Source organism: Zootoca vivipara, chromosome 9 (genome assembly GCF_965207765.1).
Source record: "Zootoca vivipara chromosome 9, rZooViv2.hap1.1, whole genome shotgun sequence".
Lineage (NCBI taxonomy): Eukaryota > Metazoa > Chordata > Lepidosauria > Squamata > Lacertidae > Zootoca > Zootoca vivipara.
This window is the reverse complement of record NC_142592.1, coordinates 51,676,849-51,700,025: the sequence shown is the minus strand read 5'-3', so window position 1 is coordinate 51,700,025 and position 23,177 is coordinate 51,676,849. Positions and strand designations below refer to the sequence as shown.

Below are 23,177 nucleotides of genomic sequence, written 5' to 3'. Positions count from 1 at the left end.
CTATTACACAAGCTGCTATCCTCGGCGTTCCACTGCCACCTAGAGGGTCTCTCTTGAAACTTAACTAACAGACAGGAAAAGAGACTCGGTGATGGAAGAAGGGATCCAAGGCTGAGAAGTGAAAAGAGTTAAGTGCAAACTAGTGGGTCCTGCAGCAAAATGTTGCAGCGTGCATAGCTCTTATTAAATATACTCCATTTCAGTCCCACTATCCCACACCCCCAGTTTTCTGTCCCAGCAGTCAGTCAGCATTCTCTTTTGTACTTCCAAGCAAGCAGGCTTGTTTTTTTCCTGCTCTGGAAGGTAGAACTTGAACCAATGGCTGCAAGAAAGGAGATTCCGACTAAACATATGGAAAAACCTTCTGACAGTAAGAGCTGTTTGACAGTGGAATAGTCTCCTTCAGGAGGTTGTGGCCTCTCCTTCCTTGGAGGTTTTTAAGCAGAGGTTGGCTGGCCACTTGTCATGGATGCTTTAGCTGAGATTCCTGCATGGCAGGGGGTGGGACTAGAAGACCTTTGGGGGTCCCTTCCAACTCTTAGATTCTATGATTCAGATACTCAAGTATGGTTGTGGTTTTCTCTTGATTTTACTGTTATATCTTTTATAAACTGCTTTGAGGTTTTTAAAAATGAAATACATACAGTAGATGGGATGCTGGAATGGATGGACCATTGGCCTGATGGAACGGGGCTCTTCTTATAGTCCCAGAAAGCTTTGAGGTTTTTTTTAAAAAAATGAAATAAAATTTATGAACTAAATAAACAAACAAATAAAATTACTTACTTCAGCCTCCCTCAACACTGGGTCCCCAGATGTTGGACCCCCAACTCCCACCATCCCCGGTTAGCATGACTAATGGTTAGGAATGATGGGAGTTGTAGTCCAGCAACATCTGGAGACCCAAGGATGAAGAAGACCAGTTGACACTGACTGACAGCAGTTTTCTGGTGTTTCAGATGGGGGGGGAATAATCCTAGTCTGAAATGGAGATGTTGGGGGGGGGAGGGTTTTAATCTGGAATCTTCTGCATGCAACGTTGATGCTATGGCCACCCCTGGGGTATCCTAGACCCGAGCCGTTTGTTTCTTTCAAAGCCAGAACTTTGAATTTTACCCCAGATCAGAGAGTTGTGAGAAGAAGCAGAACTCCACAGAGATCAGATTCCCACGGGCCTTTTCCCCCTCTTCATTATTCAGACAGAAACTCATTGCACAAATGTTTATGACCCTGAAATTTGTTCATTCTGTTCTCTCTGACCATTTCATTTGAACAGAATAATAAACAGAAAAGGGGAAAGAAAGAAAGAAAGAAAGAAAGAAAGAAAGAAAGAAAGAAAGAAAGAAAGAAAGAAAGAAAGAAAGAAAGAAGGCTTCTGAAGAAACCACCTATTCCTATCTGGTCAAGGCAACTACTCAGACCCGGATGGAGGGGAGAAAATAATTCCCATTATGGTGAGGAATGGGGAAAGCATCATATGTCTATCTTCTCTGCCAACATCAAGTTTGTATCCTAAAATGTATTCCAACATTTTTTAAAGTCTTATACTTCGCTATCAAAATGTTTTTGTTTTTTGCCTTTGCTTTAGTTGCTGGCGATATTTGAAGAGCACATAAAATCTAAATCGCAGCAAAACATTTCTGCGCCAGGGCCAGTGATGTTCTTAGCCAATCAAGCATTTGTTCTTCTTGAAATCAGTCCCAAAGAAAGGTTAGGAGCTTAGCTGTTCATTTCAGAGATGGAAGGAGGGAAGGGGAAAAGGAAAGGAATGGAGGTGGTGCTAGTCAACAGCAAGCTTGTTTGGAAGATGCCAATTTGTAAGCTGCTGGCATGTGGGTGCATTTTGTGTGTCGCTACCTGCCAGAGCAATTTGTCAGCAGGGCAAATTTCCTCCACGATGCGTCAGGTGCAGAGATGCTACAAAAACATAATTAAGAGTCTCCGTTTCCAAGATTCGGAGGAGGGGGAAAGAGCAATCTTGCTTCCACTTCAGGGAATTTGTATTATATAAAAAACATTATTCACTCAGAATAGGAATGGGAGTGGATGGCAGCAATTCAACACTTTACAGCAGGCATCCCCAAACTGCGGCCCTCCAGATGTTTTGGCCTACAACTCCCATGATCCCTAGCTAACAGGACCAGTGGTCAGAGATGATGGGAATTGTAGTCCAAAACATCTGGAGGGCCGAAGTTTGAGGATGCCTGCTTTACAGTATACCGTGGAACCTTGGTTTACGACTACCTCCGTTTACGAACACTTCGGCGAGTGAACGCTGTGAACCCAGAAGTGTTTACATCCGGGTTCTGCGACGTCGGGTGCGCAGAAGCGATCTGCGCAGCTCAGACGTGTGCAGAAGCGATCTGCGCCCGCGCAGAAGTATGCCCTCGGCGAGCGAACGTTTCCGCGGAACGGATTGTGGTTGCAAACCGAGGTACCACTGTACTGTACTCTGTATTGCCTGCATCCAGATCCCATTCATGTTTCAAATTTAGATGTTTCAAATTTAGATCGCAAGGAGCACACATGTGGCAAAACTGTCATTTCTGTTGCTCAGCAAGTCTCTTGCTAGCATATACATTTGTTCACTTTCAGTATTCATACCCAGCCTGCTAACCAAAGTTCTCATGATAGTTTGCAATATATTTAAAATACAATAAAACAGACACATGTTACTTGGGTATATTTATTATTATTATTATTATTATTATTATTATTTATTATTTATACCCCGCCCATCTGGCTGGGTTCCCCCGGCCACTCTGGGTGGCTTCCAACAAATACCAAAATACATTAAAATATCACCGATTAAAAACTTCCCTAAACAGGGCTGCCTTTAGGTGTTTTCTAAATGTCAGGTAGTTGTTTATCTCCTTGACATCCGATGGGAGGGCGTTCCACAGGGCAGGCACCGCTACTGAAAAGGCCCTCTGCCTGGTTCCTGTAGCTTTGCTTCTCGCAGTGAGGGAACCGCCAGAAGGCCCTCGATGCTGGATCTCAGTGTCTGGGCTGAGCAACGCCCAGGTATATAGGACTGAGGCTGTTTAGGGCGTTAAAGGTCAGCACCAACACTTTGAATTGTGCTCGGAAACGTATTGGGAGCCAATGTAGATCTCTTAGGACCGGTGTTATGTGGTCTCGGCGGCCGCTCCCAGTCACCAGTCTAGCTGTCGTTTTCTGGATTAATTGCAATTTCCAGGTCACCTTCAAAGGTAGCCCCACGTAGAGCGCATTGCAGTAGTCCAAGCGGGAGATAACTAGAACATGCACCACTCTGGAGAGACAGTCAGTGGGCAGGTAGGGACTCAGCCTGCGTACCAGATGGAGCTGATAGACAGCTGCCCTGGACACAGAGTTGACCTGTGGCTCCATGGACAGCTGTGAGTCCAAAATGACTCCCAGGTTGCACACCTGGTCCTTCAAGGGCAGTTATCCCATTCAGGACCAGGGAGTCCCCCACACCCGCCCGCCCTCCGTTCCCCAAAAACAGTACTTCTGTCTTGTCAGGATTCAACCTCGAAAATTTAAGTTTCCCCTCATTCATCTGATGTTCCAATGACCACTCTTACAGACCCTCCAAGTGTCTCTATTTTCCAGGGACATCCCTGATTTAGAGAAGCCATCCCGGGTTCTGGTTTGATCCCAGAATGTCCTGCTTTTCCCTAGGATGTCCCTAGAAATGTTGGAAGTTATGGAGTTATCCGGCCCCTGAGCCATCTGAAGGCAATTCTGCTTAGGGAAGTTTTTTTTTTTTTTTGGTGCGTTTAATGTTTTATTATGTTATTATATATGTTGAAATCTGCCCAGAGTGATGTGTGGGGTATAAATAGTAAAATTATCATTATGGAATGGGATATACCTATTTTCATCAGATAAATGTTGGAGGGTATGCTCTTACTTACTAATTATTGACACTAGGTGGCGCTGTGGGTTAAACCACAGAGTCTAGGGCTTGCTGATCAGAAGGTCGGCGGTTCAAATCCCTGCAACGGGGTGAGCTCCTGTTGCTCGGTCCCAGCTCCTGCCAACCTAGCAGTTCGAAAGCACATCAAAGTGCAAGTAGATAAATAGGTACTGCTCCAGCGGGAAGGTAAACAGTGTTTCCATGTGCTGCTCTGGTTCGCCAGAAGCGGCTTAGTCATGCTGGCCACATGACCTGGAAGCTGTCTGCGGACAAACGCCGGTTCCCTCAGCCTATAGAGCGAGATGAACGCCGCAACCCCAGAGTCGGACACGACTGGATCTGATGGTCAGGGGCCCCTTTACCTTTTTAACCCACAAAAACAACACTGTGAGATAGGTTAGGCTGTGAGTTAATGACTCAAGGTCACCCAATGGGTATTTGAACTCTGGTCTCCCAGGTCCTGGAGAGACCCTCCCAACCCTCTAACCCAGGCTTCCTCAAATTCGGCCCTCTAAATGTTTTGAGACTACAATTCCCATCATCCCTGACCACTGGTCCTGCTAGCTTGGGATCATGGGAGTTGTAGGCCAAAAACATCTGGAGGGCTGAGTTCGAGGAAGCCTGCTCTAACCACTACACTGCCTCCTGTCTTCTCAATAGCAGGCAGCTTCGGCAGTCATATACTAAGTCCTTCACAGGCCAGGGCTTCCTGGCCAGGCTACTGCTGACACCTGTCAGAGCCACTGCCCCTGGTGGCAGATGCAGGAGATGCTGAGGGAACAAAGGTGTGAGAATCCTGCCCCAGTCATCACATATTTCCACATCACTATCATGAGGAGAGGAAAGGATGCTTAAATCAGGATTGAGGAGCCAAGAGTCTTGCATACCTTCTATTTTTCAAGTCAATTGCAGCAATCAATTTGGAATGTGTGTGTGTGTATCCCAGAATATATAAAATTTGAACACCAAATATAAATTAGAAAGACTCCCATCATGCATCATGTAAATGTGGCCTTCACAAAAGTGAATTGCAAATCTAGCTCTTGGGGAAACAAACACCTCTGAGTTTGTGCCACCTAGGGGAGAGGGAACACTTTTATCTTGTATATGTGAATAAACCATCAGCCTGTTCTAAAATTTGCCAAATAAAGAAATACATTTAAAAATCAGCTGCTGAAGAGATAGTCTGGTGCCGTGGTCAGATTCTAGATGGTCAGACTAGGGCAGGCATCCCCAAACTGTGGTCCTCCAGATGTTTTGGCCTACAACTCCCATGATCCCTAGCTAACAGGACTAGTGGCCAGGGATGATGGGAATTGTAGTCCAAAACATCTGGAGGGCTGAAGTTAGGGGATGCCTGGACTAGGGTCAGAGTTCAAATCCCCATGATCTTCTCAACCTGGAAACTTAAAAGGGGTGTTCTGCATATTTCTTTTATTTATAAGCTATTTAAACAGTTTGCATGCTGCCAAAATGCAATCATCTCTACATGGTGTACAAAGAAGCACAATGCAGAGAGGTGAATGCGGATGCCAATCTGAGCTCCCCGAAGGAAAGGTGGGGTGGAAATGAAATTGCGCTAAAAGTTACAAATAAAAATTGTGCCGATGTTGTGATGCAAGACAAACAGAAGGAAAGGGAGTGTTGAGGGAAGGAAAGGGAGCGTTGTGCAAATTGCCTTCATGCTATGTGCTTCATTCTTCTGCCTCCACGTTATAATTCTGAACCAGGGGGCTAAGAATGTACATGGGCAAAAGGGGGGGGGGATGCAAGAAAAGCTGGGACCATCTTAAGAACCATCACTAGCTGTTCTTCCCAGAGTGCACTCCTGTCTTCCTTGTCCGTTACAAAAACTGCCATGGATGAGACTACAATTATTCAAGTTGTTCTGGAATGCTGCTAAGGGTCAGGGAATGGATTCTCCTTCTCCCGCCCCCCCCTTTTTGTCTTCCCTTCAGACAAGCTTCACTTATGGCCTCCAGCTAGAATTTGAAAGTGTTGCTGTTTAGATTTATAGCTCAGGCATTCCAGAGGCCCCCAGCCCAGGGTCTTGGAGTTGTGATCTGCTCTGCCCATGTGATCCAAGAAAGGTCAGGACAGCCTGGTGAGTGTTTCAAAAATAAATTTCCAAGATACACAGAGAGCACCATAAAGACCGGACATGGCCAATTCAAGCAGATCTAAAATGCTTCTGGTCACAAGTGTGTGTTGTGTGGTGTGTGTGTGTGTGTGTGTGTGTGTGTGTGTGTGTGTGCATATAGTCTTGGTTTTCGAACAGAGTGCATTCCAGAAGTCCGTTTGACTTCCAAACAATTCAGAAACCAAGGTGTGGCTTCCAATTGGCTGCAGGAGCATCCTGCAGCCAATTGGAAGCCACGCCGGACGTTCAGCTTCTGAGGCAAAGTTCACAAACCGGAAGACCTACTTCTGGGTTTGCGGCGTTTGAGTTCCAAGTTGTTCATGAACTAAGCTGTTCGAAAACCAAGGTACGGCTATATGTGTATATGCATTCTCCCAAAGATGTCCCGCAAGGCAGTGGATAGAGATTATTCCTCAGGGTTTACTCCCGAAGCCTTTATCCCAATTGAGTATAGCCGCAAAGCAGTGGGGGGGTTAACATCAAAGCTTCCCTTCTCCTAGGTGGGATACCTTCCCAGATTTGATGAGCCCCATCTGTCCCTCATTTCCCTCTGCAGCATGTGCAGAAATCGCCTTCCAGACCATTGAACCCATCATTGGTCTCATCCGCAAAGTCCCTAACTCACTGAGGGTTTAAGACCCATCGGCTACCCTCGCCTGGTTTAGCCACCCAGTCAAACTGTTTCCTCAGATGTGGCCGCTGTCACATGCTAAGAGCCACAGGTGAGATCTGAGTGTAGGGTGGGGACCAAAGGGGGGGCATGTCCCCCACCAGAGGTACTGCCCCTCACCTAACATGCCATACATACACCATTGGTCTGACTCAATATATAAAGCGGCTTCGTACATTCTCTTCTTCCTCGTTCAAATGTTTTAACATTCCCTAGACCAGGGGTGGCCAATTCACAAGAGACTGCGATCTACTTACAGAGTTAAAAACTGGCAGTGATCTAGGGGTTCAGGTCAAAGTTGTTGAGCTTTTTTAGGGAGGGGGAAAGCCCCATTTTTAAGGGTGCAGGGGCCCATTTTTAAGGGTGCATGAGTTGTTGTTTTTTAGGGGAGCCAAAGTTGTTGAGCTTCTTTGGGGGGAGCCAGTGATCTACCAGTGATCTACCACAGACATCCAGTGATCTACTTGTAGATCAGGATCTACCTGTTGGATGTGCCTGCCCTAGACTTTGCGGTTCAGATTTGCCCTGGCTTAGTTTGAATCAAGGGTGCACGCAAAAGAAAGATGAAAAAGTATGAGGAAGACTGACAGAAAGCAGAGAATGCAGAGCACATCAGAACAGTGTATCGAAAACGCATTGTAAAAGAGCAGGTAAAATTGCCTTTGGTGATGGTAGCAATGCAGCATCAAGCAGAGAAATGCAGAGGGCTCTTACAGCAGCATGTGCGTCTTGCTGGCCTCCTTTTGTTTCTCAGGTACCTCGTAGTGCGGGGACATCTTCCCCAGGCCGCTGTCGCTCAGCATGCGCTTTCGAACAGCAGGATTCCACCGATCTGATATTCTGAGAAAAAGATTTCCAAATGGAAAACACCATTATTCTCAGATGGGAGTTTTTGCTTTATTTTTGGGTGGGGGTGGGGTGGGGAGCGGGGTGGGGGTAGTGCTGCTTGGTTCACCTTTCCAAATGTGAACTTACTTAATTAGCACTTCAGGAACCCCCACGCAAACTGAAACACAGCTAAATTCATGCTCCTCCAAATGTTGAAGTTCTGTGCTCATGCCAAAAATAATGCATATAGGGGGTGTATTAGTGCACACAAATCAGTAAATTGAATGCAAAAATACATAAATTAGGTAAGTTTTCTAACAGGGTTGCAAGCCAACCTTGGAAAATTGGGCATAGCTGCCAAGTCTCCCGTATTCCCCGGGAAACCCCCGTTTTTCCAGCTGTTCCCAGCCGAAAAAACTGTTTTTCCCCCGGTTTATTCTGGCGCGGTGGCCATTTTGGAACTGGGTGGAGCATGCTCAGAAGTGACTTTTGATGCTTCTTTGCCCAGTTCCAAAATGGCTGCAGCGCGACTTCTGGTGTGGTGGCCATTTTGGAACAGGGCAGAGCAGCATCAAAAGTAGCTTCTGAGCATGCTCCGCCCAGTTCCAAAATGGCGGCAGTGCTACTTCCGGTCTGCTACTTCCGGTCCAGTCCCTTATTTCTCAGGCCAGAACTTGGCAGCTATGATATTGGGGGAAATTTACATGCTGACTTTTTAATGAACTGCTTTGAGGGTTGGTTTTTTTGTTTTTTTGTTTGTTTTGTTTTGTTTTTACAATCAAGCAGCAATTGCAAACTGCAGCAGATATGGGGGAAACAGAAGACTGAGAAAATTTCACTCCCACCTCTAAAGTGGGTACATATTTTTCCCCACCCTCCCCCTCTCCAGAAGATAGCTCAGGAGCTTGTTGCTTCCAAAGGGAGAGGATGAGGGGATCACATGCTGAGACAGCAAAGTGAGGGCAGATGGGTTTCATAAGCCAATTCCTCCTCTTTCCTGGCTTGCAAGCTTCCTCTTTTCCTGTGTGCAATGTGGGCATTAGCAAATCACCTGTTGAAGGAACTGAGCAGGAATTTTTATTTTGGGGTGGGTGTGGGTGTGCAGCCTGATTGGCCCAGGAACCCGCCTGCCTTTTGCCTGCTTCACATTGTTCCGTTTATTCAGCATTCCTGCAGCATGAAGCATGGACAGGGAAGGAAAGAATGGGTGAAGAGATAATGAGGGAAATGAGGCGTTATTGGGAGAGGACACCCTTTGGAGATCTGTTTGGGGTGAAATGGAGGCATCCTTGAGGCCTGGCATGTGCACATTAAGTGGTTGCTCAGCACCCTGGCAAGGAGGGTGTTTACTGCTCCACATCCTTTGCTGGGGAGCTCGAACCCATGCCCAGGAAGGCTTGTGAGATGTTTCCCTACAAGAATGAGTTAAACCCTCACCTGCCTGTACTTCTTGAATTTAGTTGAAGGTGGGTTAATTGGGTTGAAGTTGGTTTGCTGTTTCTCCAACCTGTTCTATTTCGAATAAATATAACTCTAATTCCAGTACTGTCTCTGAGGCTCCTTTGCAGGTGTGGGGGCAAACTGAAACGGGACTGATTCATCCATATTACTATTCCCAGAAGAGGGTCATTCCATGGCTTGCTTCTCTGCAGAGTTGATTATTCACAACTCTTCTCATACTCTTGCATGTTTCCTTGACCATTATTTTCACCTATCAATCTTACAAGGTTGCAAGAGAGCTTTTCTGCCGAACTCCTGATACTCCTGCCATCTGGGTTGCCACTCATGGGCTATTTCAGACACAACCCTGATGAAATGCAATTAAGATTTGTTCTGACAATACACAACACTCTTAATTTTAAAATAGATAAGACAGATGTTTCATTGTACCGTCTTCCTTTTTTTCTGAACTGTGACCGTTACTGGTGAAGAAACCTCTAAGCAAAATAAACAAATAAATTCCCAGGATGCCTTTAGGAAAGTAGCACCAATCAAACAGGTTCTAAATTCTTTGAAGCAGTTTGCATAAAATTGCATAAAACTAATGTTCCTTTATTTAGTTTGAGTCAGAGGAGCAAAAAATCCAGATACCCAGAAGTCACTAGCAGTTAAAAACCACCAGGACCTATGACTGGTATCTGGGTAACCTGAAGCAAGCAGGATGCCTATTTCCCATGCAGGCTGAGTCCTTGCATCTCTCAAAGGAGCAAACATTGAAAGGAAGGACACAGCAAGCAGACAGGTATGAGCCAGCGCACATCAGTGATAACTGCGATGGAGGCAGCAGGGTGCGACTAACATCTCTGGTTTGAAATTTAGCCTGTAAGAACACTTTCTCCCTTTTTGTACTCTTCACAATGGTGAATGCATGAAACTGTCCTCTGGAGCAGCTCCCATTATACAAAGGAAATATATGTACAGAGACTTCCAGATCCCACATCAGGCTGGGGGGAAAGAAGAAATTTACCCAGAGGCCTGCTCCACTACCAGATCAGGCATTCCTGGAGGCGTCCCTGCAGGCTGCGTTGCCACCATTTCTGGGTCCAGAATAAAAATCTCGTCCTGCGAAATTTCAGTCACGAAGTGCAAATGTTCCTGCAGCGACAGCATGAGAGTGAATGATCAATCCATAGTTTGTGCACAATGAACTAAATGGATCTCAGTTTCTAGATGTAAAGAAAATGTTCACCATGATTAGCAGGTCATGGCCATTGCATGGAAAGGAACTGAAAATCCTTTCCATGCAGAAGCTTTCGTTGTAGACAGAAAATACAGAAAATACTTATTCATGCAACACATAATTAAACTACAGCACTCGCTCCCACAGGAGACAGCGATGGCCACCAATACTTTAAAACAGGATTAGACAAATTAATGGAGGGAAAGTCCTATTGATCAGCTATGTTGGCTACACTCATGATTGGGGCAGTAATGCTTTTAGATGCCAGTTGCTGGAAACTGCAGGAAGGAGAGAGTGCTCTTGTGGTTGGGTGCTATATGAAGGTGTTCCCACAGGCATATGATTGAACACTGTGAAAACAGGATGTTGGACCTGATGGGTCATTGGCCTGATCCAGCAGGCTCTTCTTATGTTCTTAGATAACCAAGCATTGGTGTCCAAACATCACACAAAGAAGTCCATTAAGGGGACGGCTCCAGAAATGTCTTCTATTTCCCAACACACTATATAATGCAAAAACAAACAACAAAAACCACCCCTGGATCTTGTGCATGGTGAGTGGCTGGCCTTAAGGAGGGGTCAATACGCACAGAGATTTCAACTGACCACCACAAGCTAGGTGCTTTTGTTGAAAGACTGGAGGGTATGACTTGAACCAATGGCATCAAGCTACAAGAAAGGAGATTCCAACTAAGCATCGGGGGGGGGGGGGACTTTCTGACAGTAAGAGCTGTTTGACAGTGGAATAGTCTCCCTCAGGAGGTTGTGGCCTCTCCTTCCTTGGAGGTTTTCAGGCAGAGGTTGGGTGGCCATCTGTCATGGATGCTTTAGCTGAGATTCCTCAATTGCAGGGGGTGGGACTAGAAGACCTTTGGGGTTCGCTTCCAACTCTTAGATTCTATGATTCAGATACTCAAGTATGGTTGTGGTTTTCTCTTGACTTTACTGTTTTATCTTTTATAAACTGCTTTGAGGTTTTTAAAAATGAAATGTATCCAGTAGATGGGATGCAGGAATGGATGGACCATTGGCCTGATCCAACGGGGCTCTTCTTATAGTCCCAGAACGCAACAAACACACCTTTCGTTAGTTTATTGCAGCTGCACAGCCATTAAATGGATTTTGTTTTGTTTTTTTTAAAAAAAGGAAGCCTAAACAGAATTACTACTACTGTTTGCGAAACTTCCAGTAAGTGCTCAACACGCACACAAAGTGCTACATTTCTGACAAATGTTTGTACCATTAGTTTGATGTGCTTTTAAAGCATGGAGATGTATTTTGTACTGGCTTGTAACATTATCATAATTTCCAGAGTTATCTTATCTCCCATGCAGTGGATTAGGATTTCAGGCAGACTGTAAACAGCAAAAGGAGATAAATGCGGAGATTTGCTTTTTAAAATGCAGCTGTCCTGAGCACAGAAAGATAAGCAAGAAAGGAGACGAAAGTTGTGCTATTAGACATCAAACTGGGTTTGAGCCAGGAAGACAGAGCAGATCCTTTTTGCCTCTAAATGTTCTTTTGACTTTGGCTGTCCTCTGCCAGTTCACACAGGGTGTTTTATTTAATTCATACTCTACCGAATGCAATATTTTTGAATTTGAGGTTCCAGCATTTAAACAATGGGCTCAAGTTTTCTCTGAGATTTGGAGTCCTGAGTTGCAAAAAAAAAGTGAGCTGATCTGCATGCAGCACACCCTAGAATTTTAATTCAGCATTGCTTAGAATCATAGAATTGGAAGAGTTGGAAGAGACCACAAGGGTCATCTAGTCCAACCCCTGAAGTGAAGGAATCACTGTTAAAGTGTCCCTGACAGATGGTCATCTAACCTCTGTTTAAAAACCTTCAGTGAAGGAGAGGCCACCACCTTCTGAGGTCATGGAACATCACAGATCAATCATATCCTAAAGATGGACACTTGATCATCTGCCGCAACTCTGTGAACTGATAAACAATTAGATATAACAAGATGCTGCTATTTGGTTATTATCCTGTTATCTGGAGTATAATGGTGAATCCAATCCTGTGCCATCTGACAAAATCTTTTAAAGCAGTTCCTTTGCCAGCCTAGTGCCTTCCAGATGTTTCAGACTCCAGATGTTTTTGACTGGGACTGGCATACCTGCCAAGTCTCCCGCTGAAAAATGCGGGATCAGCAGCGGCGCGGCACCGGAAGTTGCATAAAGCAACTTCTGCGGCCGCTCTGCCCATGTGTGGGCACCAGAAATTGGGCAGAGTGGCACCGAAAGTCGCTTCTACACATGCCCGGTGGCCATCTTGGTGACAGCCGCCGCCATGCGGCCACCACCAAGATGGCTGCCGGACATGCGTAGAAGCGACTTCCAGTGCCGCTCTGCCCGATTTCTGGTGCCCACATATGGCCAGAGCTGCACCCAAAATGGAGGCTCCCTGGCAGGTAGGAAATCCGGGGGATTTCCGGGATTTTTCTCCATTCAGGAGAACAGCGGGAAACGGATTAAAATCCGGGGGTTTCCCGCAAAAAATGGGATACTTGGCAGCTAAGGGGACTGGTGGGAGTACAAAATAGATTCATAGCACTACATTGGCAAGGATTGCTTGAAGGGGAATGAAAGGAAGAAAAGGTGCTGCGGTGTACCTGAGATCTGTCGATGCGGTAAAAGCGATCAGCAGAAGTTGCTGGAAATAAAAAGGAAATAACTACATTAATGAGAAGGTCTGGAGGGGAAATGTTCTTAAAACTTGCTATTTCTTCTTCTAAAAGTTCAGCAAAAATCTTAGCAGTGAAAACTCTTGCATACAAAAAAAAACCCCAACCAACAACTATATTGCTATTCATTTATTTATTACATTTATACACCACCCTTCATCCAAAGGTTTACAGTATAAAGTGTTTGCAAAGTACACATGCACATAAAGCTTGCTGAGACCCTGGGATGTTTGTTCTTGCAGCATTTGTCTGTTATATAAACTTACATGAATAGGATTACCCTGTAACATCTGACCATGTGTTGTTTTGTGTGTGTGATTTAAGACATTTGATGGAGAGCTGGTATATTAGCAATCATGTGTAGTATGCACTTGCATGTTAGGCATTTTATTTTCAAACTTTGTAAGACCAGCATGGAAAATACCGTAAATAAGTAAACAAATAAGGCATGAAAATAGTGATGCAATACTCTTGTTCACTATTTTCATGCCTTATTTGTTTACTTATTTACGGAGTGATGCAATACTCTTGTCTCATAGGGACCCAGGTGGCGCTGTGGGTTAAACCACTGAGCCTAGGGCTTGCTGATCAGAAGGTCAGCGGTTCGAATCCCTGTGACAGGGTGAGCTCCCGTTGCTCGGTCCCAGCTCTGGCCAACCTAGCAGTTCGAAAGCATGTCAAAATGCAAGTAGATAAATAGGAACCGCTACAGCGGGAAGGTAAACGGCGTTTCCATGTGCTGCTCTGGTTTGCCAGAAGCGGCTTTGTCATGCTGGCCACATGACCTGGAAGCTGTACACCGGCTCCCTCAGCCAATAACGCAAGATGAGCGCGCAACCCCAGAGTCGGTCACGACTGGACCTAATGGTCAGGGGTCCCTTTACCTTTACCTTTACCTTTACCTTTACCTTTACCTTTACCTTTACCTTTACCGTTACTCTTGTCTCATAATAACACATTTCCAAATGGCAGGATTTCCCCGGGGGCTTCCCCTTGTCTCTTCTGGGGTAGGGGTAAGAAATGTATTGCCAAGTGACAACTCAGATAGCAGGTGCAACAGGACACCAGCCTGTACTCTCCATAATTAACATTACCCACATCATCAGCAATAACTGATTATCTTGATGGTGGATGATAATGGAATACACACATGTATTGATTTAACAGAAAATAGATTCAAGATTCATTTTAAGGACAGCTAGAAAAGGTTCAGTTATCAGAGGCTGCTCAAGGGGAATGTGACCGGTGTGGTCGCACTGGGTTCAGAGCTTCTGGGGAACTGGAGCAGGATCTACCACTATTGCTTTATATATTTATTTATACCCCGCCCATCTGGCTGGGCTTCCCCAGCTACTCTGGGTGGCTCCCAACATCATTGTCATCATCATCATCATCATCATCATGTGATAAAACATCAAACATTAAAAACTTCCCTAAACAGGGCTGCCTTCAGATATCTTCTAAAAGTCAGATAATTGTTTATTTTCTTGATGGGAGGACGTTCCACTGGGCGGGCACCACTACCGAGAAGGCCCTCTGCCTGGTTCCCTGTAGCTTCGCTTCTCGCAGTGAGGGAACTGCCCGAAGGCCCTTGGAGCTGGACCTCAGTGTCCGGGCTGAACAGAATGGGAGACAAGAGGCAGGGGGCACTGGATTTTGGTGCCACTAAAATTTGAGACACCACGTTCCGCCACCGCAGTTACCCTTGGCAAAACTCTTCAATGTGAGTGTCTAAGTCAGGCATCCCCAAACTGCGGCCCTCCAGATGTTTTGGACTACGATTCCCATCTTCCCTGACCACTGGTCCTGTTAGCAAGGGATCATGGGAGTTGTAGGCCAAAACATCTGGAGGGCCACAGTTTGGGGATGCCTGGTCTAAGTAGATCCCTTAGACCGTAAATACATGAGTCACCAGTAAAGCACATTCATTCCCTCAAAGAATTCTGAGCACTGGTTTGTTAAAGCTTGTGTGGGAATTTGTAACTCTGTGAGGGGTAAACTACAGCGTCCAGAACTCTTCTGAGAGAAAGAATGTGTTCAGAATGTGCTTTAAAGGTTTAGTGTATAAACAGCCTATGTCCTCTTTGGTGCAAGGATAAATGAAACCATCTTCTGCACTTACCATCTAGGAAGCACCATCTAGGGGAAAGCCTCTGAACCGACAATGCTCTTGGGAAAGAGCTTTCCTGGTCCTGGGTAGAACAGAGGTGGGGAGAGAGGGGGGGGATTAAGAAATAAGAAGAGGAAGGAGTAGTTGTTCTTCATATTTGGCCATCTCTGCAAAGGACAACTTATAGGCAAAACAGAAAGGTCCCAAGAAGCTCAGAGAAAAAGACAGACATTGTGGGGGCAATGGTGATGGGAGGGGATTGAGGGTTGTGGACAAATGCCATTATGTGTGCTTCAAGGATTCAGAAGATAATTCACAGGCCACACAGAAGGAGAGATTCGAAGCAAGGGAGAGAGATGGCACCACAAACATGTCCAGGCAATTAGTTAATTAAATATAGTACTAGATCTGAAAGGCAATTTGCTCCCTACCACCACCAACACTGCATGCTTTGTTTCAGTCAAATCCCCAGGATTAGCTACCTTGTCAACTCCCCTCCCACTTATTTACTTAATGCAGATAAGTGTGTCCCTTGGGGAAAGAACAGTTTTTCCGAGTCTTAATATATTTCCGTAACACTGCACCATTCGCATAGTGGCAAATAATATGAAATAAATCAACATCGGGCAATAGGAATTTCTTCCTCCTTCTGAGTGAGAAGGTTAATGGGAGCAAGTCTTGACTCACAGGATAGATTGGACTGAGTTTGCTAGGCCTGGTGCAAAGGTGAGGAAAACACATTTAAGACACTTATCCATCACACTTAACACTGAGTAATATAGCGTATCGCAGATATCAGTTATCTTGTGGGGATCCTGTAATAGCAGTTTTATTTTATCATAAATCCTGCCACTGAAATGTTGGTGCAGATATGGTTATTAACTGCATTTAACCTAAAAGTTATTTTCAAGGTGATAGCAAATGCATTAGGGCTGGAGGGATTGCTTTTGTCAAACATGTTTTCTACCAAGTCCTGTTGATATTGCAGAGTTAGCTTTCAAATAAACATGCTTAGGATTGCATGTGAAAAATGGCTTTTCTTCAAGTAAACCCAGGGTTCCGGTGATGGGGAAGCGGTGGGCAGGGCACTCTCTGGCTGCTGCCTAAGGTATGGTCCAGCAACAGCAACAATATTAAACTTTTGCAAATATTGCTTTATTGTGAATTTAATCAGGATTGTATATGGAAGGTGAGCTCCCCCATGCCTATCCGTCAGGTGATCATGGCAACAACCACTAGGGACATTTCATGTGGGAAGCAGTACAGAAAGGGAAAGGCTCATGGGTAAACCACATACTTGCAAAATGTGCCAGGGTTAAACCCCTCATCTTTCCAGGTAGGAAAGGGAGGGGCTCCTGTCTATAACTCTGGAGAGCTGCTGCCAGTCTGTGTAGTTAATACTGAACCAGATGGACAAGTGGTCTGTCTCAACACCAGCCAGTTTCCCAGAGAAAGAGCTTCCATGTAATCTCCTAAGCAACACTTTCCAAAGGAATCGCCTCACACATTCAGGTGTGAGCCACTGAGTGACATGCATGCATGAATGAACTCTTCAGGGCAAATTCACATGACTGAAAAATTGCCCCCGGCTGGACAATAAAATCAATGAGCGAGCCAAACAGCCATGCATTCGTCAGATTATTGTTTTTTTCCAATTGGTTTTTAGGCTGCAGTGACGATTACACCCACACACTTTCATTGCAGATTGAAAATCTATCTGGACATGCCAGATGGTTGCTCAGCCAATTGTACGATACCTGGAGCTTGCCACACAGCCAGGCCAACTTTCAGTAGTGAGAATCATTCCTATGGGTATTTTTGAACTTTGTGATGGATTATACTGGGCTATTGTGAATCTATATGAGAATAATTGCATATAAGCTGAGCAGTAGGGTGATGGCTTTTTCACTTTTTTTTCTCAAAAATTATTTCCTGTAGCACAAATGGACGAACTTTTGCCTATTAATGACTAAAATGAGGTATATTCCATTGAAATATTTAAAAATGTTACGCACAAATCGTTTTTATTTATTTTTGTGTGCCGTTTTACCATTTCATAAAATTGTATTAACAATTCTATATATATTTCGTATCTAATTTGGACACAACACCACATTCCACAATGGGGAGTGTTCTGAGCAACATTGGGTATACAAATGTCGCACCTGCGCAAGGTAAAAGCCCCTTTTTGGGACCTCAAAACTCAGCCAGCAGACCCTGCCGGGCATGCTGGGAAAAGAACCTACAGGAGAGGTAGCAAAACACCGTCCTCTAGCGGCGTCTGTACTGTTACTGCAGCTAAAAAAAGCTTCCTTGTGTGTTTGATGACCCTATATAATGTTGTATATATGTGACTCTAAAGCTTGGGTTCAATTTTATATATGCTTACAGTGACTTCAAAAATGGTCAAAAAAACTGATAAATAATTTTTAAAATCATTTTGTGCGTGAGGTTTTTTTTATCAAATCTCTTTGAAAGTAAGATTTTATCTAATCTTTAATGAAAGCTCATCAAATTGTGATACAGGGAAATGAGGTTATAAAAACGTCATCACCCTACTGAGCAGTCAGTAACTGTCAGTAATGTATTGCCAGTGCCATAAGAACATATCTAGAGGAGCAGACCAAAGGCTCGTCCAGCCCTGTGTCCTCTTCTCACCGTGGTCAACTAGATCCCTGTGGGAAGCTTGGTAGCCAGATACAAGCGCAGCCACAGAAACTGATGTTAAGAGGCATACAGCCTTCAGCAGTGGAGCAAGTATACAGCCATCATGGCTAGCCATGGATGTCATTGGTCAAATCTTCTGAGTTATGTTAAATGGGTGTTTAGTTTTAAAATACAGCCTCTAAAATGTGCACCGAGAAAAGCACTAGCCTGTCCCATGTTGTTGTTGTTTAAACATTACAGCCTGCTAGAGGCTCTTAACTCAGCTAGTAAACGAAGCCAGCTTTGAAAAAAGATAGAGCACCATGGCCAAAAACATGCAACTGAACTGTAAATACCATCTGGATTGTGGTCAACTCCAACAAAACAACAACTGTTCTTGGCTCTTGTATTCTTGGTGTGCAAGAAGCCAGTCCTCTCTGCCTGGGCAATTTCTAAAACCATACTGTTGCAACAATTAGGGTTTAATTCATTGAAAGACTCCACCTCTAATTTCTCACGACCAGGCTGATGCTCATTAGCTTGGCATGAGATTTCTGCCGGTGGTTAATGGCCTTTACGTCGGTCCCATGAGAAGCTGCAAGATTCGTCTTATTAGCTCCTGCCTCCGGGCTTGTTTTAAGTCGTCTATCTATCATCCACTTCCCTCCTTCGTTATGCAGGATGGGGAAGGAAATGATGCTTCCGACACCCTTCTCATGCAAGCTCCCAGGAGATTCAAAGATATGGCAAACCCAGAAGCAAAGCCTGACTTGTGCTGCTTTTGCAAGAACTATTTCTATCACATAAATCCTCCATCCACTTCATACACCAGAATCAACCAAAGGATGGCTTCTCCTTCCTATGTTTAGGCATGAACCTCTGCTCTGAGTGTGAGTTTACCTTCTCTGGAAAAGAGCAAGCCCTGGGGAATTATGGGAAATTTGTAATACCTTAATTAATTTATTTATTATCATCAGCACCACAACCACCAACCTCACTTGGTGAGTGTTAACAGGATTATAGCCAAATCATGTACAGTGTAAAAGAGGAGGGTGATAGCAGCATGCACATCTACGCACTTTGCAGAAGTACCAAGGTTTTTTTGGGGGGGGGGGGTTTAAGGGGGCAACCCCTGCCATCCCCAGAATAAAATTGTCCAATAAGGACTTAGCATGCTCAACTGTCTCAGAACACTGAAAGTCTGGAGGGGGACGACAGAAAATTGCAGGTTGGACAGGATAGATTCTCATGGAAGACCGAATTTTTCACTGGCTGGGACACTGAACAGCAAACCTCCATCTGGCACTGTTTTGCTATAGACCCCAGCAATAATTGCTCTTGGGGCACAGGAAATCTCAGTTAATCCTAAACATTGTGATGTGACGGACAGCAAAGGATAGAAAAGGAGAAAGTCCAGGGCATATTGTACAACTGAAAGTGGTGGAAATAAACCACTAGACCGACCCTGCAATATTCTATGCATCCCACATTGCAGACAGAATGTTTCAGCTATGGCTGCACTTTAATCTGAGAGGCACCCTTTGGGATCTCTTGTAGGATTCTGGGACACAGTACCTCTCCACCCCTAACCGCATTTTTGGCACCCCCGAAAATTGCATTGATTTCTGGCGCAGCGGTGCCAGCCTCGCACCTAGGCCTGCTAGCTCTGCTGCAGAGAACGGTGCAGTTGTTGCTCAGCTGATCTACAAATGAACTTGAGTGCAGACACTGCTTTAGGTAAAAGATGCAGAGAATGAGGAATATATGAGAAACACTGGCTTTGATAACTCAGATTAAGATAGTTTGACAAGAAGAGGGGAGGGGAGATTCCTGAGCGCAGCTGCACAGGCAATGCAGACTTCGCTTTTGGCAGTCATCCACTCGGAGAATCTATTTGACTCTCTCCCTGTAACTTTGTAGAAGGCAACCCAAACACAGCAGCTGAACCAGAGGGAGGTGGAGCTCTCACTTACATGAGGGTGGGTGTCTATGTATGAAACATACTGCAGCAAGCAACACACACACAAAATGAAGGGAACACAAATCAGCATCTGGAGGCAAGTTTCTCATTTGCAGCTGGGTTCACAGGGATGCTATCTGCTGACTCTCCCCATTCCAAACTCCAGGGAGCCCCAAGAATGAAATGTACTTTGTTTATGAGATCTAAAAGTGCCCCAGACACCTTATTAGTAAGACAGGAAGATAGTTCTATTAACTAAAAGGCTCGAGCGCAGGCACTGTCCACCTATCTCTCTATAATTCATACCAGGTTGATAACAAGACAATGCTGCTTTGGGTTGAGAGCTCAAAGAGATGGCTCAGAGAATATATAAATAACTCCCTGGGAAATTGGAGAGAATCTAGGAGTCCATTCAAAATGAGTAATAATCAAGTACTGATGATACACGGGAGGATTCAAAGAGGCTTACTTGCGGAATTGGGTGGGTGATTCATGGATCTACCTAGGAGGCCAAATCATGATTTTCTCAACTCTTTGTGGGCCACATTTGACAGGTGGGTAGAGCCACTTACTTATCACCTGACATCGCAATGATGCCAGGTGACCTTCTTTGCTCCCAGGAGTCTTCAGAAGCCCTTTTCAAAGCACTACATTGAGAAGCACTTTGCAGGTGGGGAAAATAGCTTGCCTTTTTTTTTGTCCAAGCCAATCTGACTGGTACAGGTGGAAACATCCATCACCAGAGGAAAGGCAATATGACAGTTCATATTTTACCAACCACAAAACTTGGAAAGCACCACAAACAGGGAAGAGGAGAGGAAGCTACTCCATATGCTTGGAATGAGATTTCTTCCAATCCCAACACATTTCAGAACAGGGCCTTTCTCGGTAGCACTTCTTAACAGCAATCCACATCAAAAAGCAAAGAACACTGCAGTGACCCCAACAATAATTCCCTTGCTGTTGATGAGAATTGCTGTTCAAAAGCGCCCCAAGGCGGGATTTGTCCCGAAATGTGCAGGTCCTGGAAGAAATCTCATTTCAAGCATCTGCAACGACTTCATTGTCCCGTCCCCCTCCAGTTCATATTTTAAATTATCCCTCTCCACGATGCGGATTAAAAAGAGACTTGAACCATTTCAATGGCAATGAGTCAAAATGATGACCCTCACCTATGAAATGCTAGCGGCAAGGAAGAGTGTCAAGGCTCCAGGTTAGTTGCAACAGAAGTATAGTCCTCACAGATAAGAGATGAGATTTTAAACCCATTTCTGGACTGTAGAATTTCAGGTTGCTGGTGCAGGGGGGGGGTCATATTGTTGAAGGTTCCCCCATTAAAAACTTTTCACCATGAAAAACTATGATGTTAGGGAAAACACGAGTCTGGAACCTTTGTCCTGATATTTACTTCTCACTGCAGATGGGGGGGGGGGTCAGATAACCACTACAGTTGTTATTGTAATTATAAAAAGGTAAAGGTAAAGGGACCCCTGACCATTAGGTCCAGTCGTGACCGACTCTGGGGTTGCGCGCTCATCTCGCGTTATTGGCACAGCTTCCAGGTCATGTGGCCAGCATGACAAAGCCGCTTCTGGCAAACCAGAGCAGCACATGGAAACACCGTTTAGCTTCCCGCTGTAGCGGTTCCTGTTTATCTACTTACATTTTGACGTGCTTTCGAACTGCTAGGTTGGCAGGAGCTGGGACCAAGCAACAGGAGCTCACCCCGTCACAGGGATTCGAACCGCCAACCTTCTGATCGGCAAGCCCTAGGCTCAGTGGTTTAACCACAGCGCCACCTGGGTTCCTATTGTAATTATATGTATGTTTTAAACAGATGTTATCTATGTATAGTTTTAATTTTATTAATGTTTGATTTTTTAATGGTTAACCCCCCCCCCAGTTTTTAGTGATTCTTGTTTCTTTCTTCATGTTTCATAGAATCCCATAAGGGAAAAGGGGGGAAGGGGTATAAAAAAATACATAATAATCATTAAATACTACAGTATATATTATATACTACAGTAACAGTCCATCTCGTGGGACTTGGTATAAGCCAAGATTTACTATTTATGTAATAATAATATAAAAATGTCAGTTGTGTTCATGCATTTAATGTCATGTCTACTGGAGTCACAACTTTAGTTGGATCCGGTTTGAAATGTTAATTTTTAATGAAGGGACACTCAGTAAAAAATAATGCAGTTTCCTTGTGTTACTGAGGGAAGAACAGTTTTCACTGTTTTGTTCTTAAACTGCAGTAATTCACACTGGGACTTGCTGGTGAACGGCAGGTAATATCTTAAATAGTGATGATGGTGGTGGTAACGAAAATACCTGTTCCATGCAAATGTTAGCCAGCTTGATGTACCTATTTTTTTGGAACCGAAACACTCTGAAAGGAATGATCCATTCCTAACTTCACCTTTTATTGATTTTTCACGCTTTGGAGAGAGCAGCAAAGACTGACCTGGTTTTAATGGCATGAGCCCTTATTCTTCATGAGAAAATTCAAAAATGCAGAACACCTCTCTCCTTTTTTTAAGGTCGGTCCCCTTGCTGGTGCTATACTTTATTAAACTCTTCATTTTAGCGTGTGCGCAAGCATGCTGGGGGAAATGATGTGGAAAGCGCATGAAGGTGATAACAAGAGAATACTCCTTAGGGCGAAACAAGATTAAAAATGCAACTCCGTGAATCAGGCGAGATTATATTTAAAATGCATGCTGGAGGATGAATCTTCAAAAACAGATTGTAAATTCAAACAGAAACTGCTGCAGGTGATCTTTGCATGAACTGAAATTCTATATATCTAAAAATGTAGAAGGGCCATGTTTGTTATAGTCCACTTTTCTTGGAAACAGCTTGTCCGATTCCGCTCAAATTTGGACACAGCGTTCCTTGCCAATGCAAGGTTCGCAGAACCTTAGATTGCCAAGATCCCACCCCTACCACACCTAAAAACGTGATTTTTCTCTATAAAAAAGGCAAAATATACTGCCCTCAAGTGGACATCAAAGGAACAGACGGCAAATATTGCCATAATCCCACCCACTCCTCTTCCTCCTCCTCCTACTAGGCCAAAGCCTTTACAGACTAGGCCGAATGGAGGTACTGACTTGCCTGGGTGGGGGTTGGGGGGAAGAGGGAGTTGGGGGATTCACAGGGATGAGCCAGGGGGGAAGAACAGAATAGGTCATAGATCGGGGCAGGGTGGGGGCAGTCACGGATTAGCCACTGCAACGCGTGGCAGGACCAGCTAGTATTGTATAAAAAAGGAGGTGAATGTGGCTTTGCCCTCTCTCAAGAGCCATGTCCTGTTTTGCTAGGAATTATAGGTCAAGACTTTCTAGGAAAGTATAGAGGACTATTCATGTATGCCACAACAGCAGCTAGGATATTACTAGCCCAAAAATGGAAAGAAGACAAGATACCAACTAAAGAAGAATGGCAAGAAAACTGATGGACTACACTGAAATGGCGAAGCTAGCTGGAAAACTTAGAGACAAGGACAATAGAGACTTTTAAAAAGACTGGGAACCATTTATG

The 23,177-nt window shown here is 44.6% G+C and overlaps 1 protein-coding gene across 1 annotated transcript in view; it reads right to left on the bottom strand.

Moving 5' to 3' along the window:
* Positions 1–23,177, bottom strand: part of DGKI (diacylglycerol kinase iota) — a 146,632-nt gene that overhangs the window by 40,867 nt on the left and 82,588 nt on the right. The window contains exons 23-26 of the mRNA XM_088652247.1: positions 15,035–15,104; positions 12,841–12,881; positions 10,010–10,137; positions 7,429–7,554 (exon numbers count right to left, since the gene is read on the bottom strand). Of these exons, the coding sequence (XP_088508373.1) occupies positions 7,429–7,554; positions 10,010–10,137; positions 12,841–12,881; positions 15,035–15,104 (365 nt within the window). The remainder of the gene's footprint in view (positions 1–7,428; positions 7,555–10,009; positions 10,138–12,840; positions 12,882–15,034; positions 15,105–23,177) is intronic.